Genomic DNA, 1,411 nt, shown 5'->3' on the forward strand with positions numbered 1-1,411 from the left:
TGGCGTTGGCGATGTGGTGCTTGACCAGGCCCCCGCCCAGGATGATCATCCCCGTCTTGTGGGCGAAGATGGCCTGGGTGTTGATGAGCCGCAGGTCTGCGGGCACAGAGGGGGGGTCAGGACACCTGGAGACCCCCCCAAAACCCCAGAGGGGACCCCCTGGCGGGTCACTCACCCTCCACAATGTCCAGCACCAGCCCCGGGCGCTTGTAGGAGTGGAAGAAGATCATGTCCCCGAGGGAGCCGTCGGTGAGCGCCGGGCTCAGCACGGGGATGTTGTTCTGAGAGGGGGGACATGGTGACATCCCTGGTGACAACCCCCCAGAGCCCCCCAGGGCTTCCCAGTGCCCCCCAGTACCTTCTGGGCCCAGTAACAGACCGACTCGGGGTGGTTGATCTCCTTGCCCAGCCGCGCGATCACCCGGGACGGCGTCCACCGCACGCCCTGGGGGGGAAACCGGGGTCAGGACCCCTGGCTTGGGGGGGTCCCGGGACCCCCTCAAACCCCACCCAGAGCCAGGGGCAACTCAGGTGTCCAGGGACCCCACAAACCTTCTCAGGTGGGTGGGTGTCCCCCCCTCACCTGCGTGTCCTGCTCCTCCACCATCCGGTCCAGGATGGGCATCAGCCAGTCCTCAAACTTGCAGTAGTTGTCGTTGGGCACCAGCAGGTTCCCGATCCTGGGGGACCCCAAAACGACCCCGAGGTGAGCCCGGAGGTGGCCCCAGAGGGGTCCCCGGCCCCCCATCTGCCCCCCCAGACCTGTTGATGCCGCTCTCCCGCAGGTCCCGGCCCCGCAGGTGGAAGTCCCCGATGTAGGTGGGTGCCAGGCACTTGATCAGGTCCTCCTCCACCCCCCCCGCCGTGGTCACCAGCACGTCCACCTGCACAGGGAGGGGCTCAGGGCCCTGGGGACACCCTGGGGACACCCCAGGGATCTCGGGGACACCCTGTCCCCCAGGTGTCCCTTGTCCCTCCCATCCCCATTCCTGACCACAGAGCTGTGTCCCCATGTCCCCACCTGTCCCGGGTGTCCCCCCCCAAGTCCCCAAGTGTCTTCCCCATCCCTGCTGTCCTGCCCTGTCCCAGGTGTCCCCCCCCAAGTCCCCAAGTGTCCTCCCCATCCCTGCTCTTCCCCATCGGTCCCTGCTGTCCCACCCTGTCCCAGGTGTCCCCCCCATGTCCCCAGTGTCCCCCGGTCACCATTCCGTGCTGGACGAGGTATCGGATGCTCTCCCTGACCCCGGAGCTCACGAGGTTGGAGGTGAAGCCCAGGAAGATGGTGCAGCCCGAGGGCGGCCGCGGCCCCGCCAGGGCCCCCCGTTCCCGCTGCTCTGGAGTCAGGGGCTGCAGCTTGGCCGAGATCTGGGGGGAGGGACGGAGGGTAGGTCACAACGGGACCACCGGGATC

At 67.9% G+C, this 1,411-nt stretch overlaps 1 protein-coding gene across 1 annotated transcript in view; it reads right to left on the reverse strand.

Annotated features, from left to right (window-relative positions):
* Positions 1–1,411, reverse strand: part of LOC103760984 (transportin-1-like) — a gene marked incomplete at its 5' end in the record, with an annotated part of 24,755 nt that overhangs the window by 3,301 nt on the left and 20,043 nt on the right. The window contains 6 exons of the mRNA XM_029958949.1: positions 5–96; positions 176–281; positions 359–445; positions 584–680; positions 763–884; positions 1,204–1,365. Coding sequence (XP_029814809.1) covers positions 5–96; positions 176–281; positions 359–445; positions 584–680; positions 763–884; positions 1,204–1,365 — 666 coding nt within the window. The remainder of the gene's footprint in view (positions 1–4; positions 97–175; positions 282–358; positions 446–583; positions 681–762; positions 885–1,203; positions 1,366–1,411) is intronic.

This window comes from Manacus vitellinus, unplaced genomic scaffold, assembly GCF_001715985.3.
Source record: "Manacus vitellinus isolate BGI_N305 unplaced genomic scaffold, ASM171598v3 scaffold_182_pilon, whole genome shotgun sequence".
Classification (NCBI taxonomy): Eukaryota; Metazoa; Chordata; class Aves; order Passeriformes; family Pipridae; genus Manacus; species Manacus vitellinus.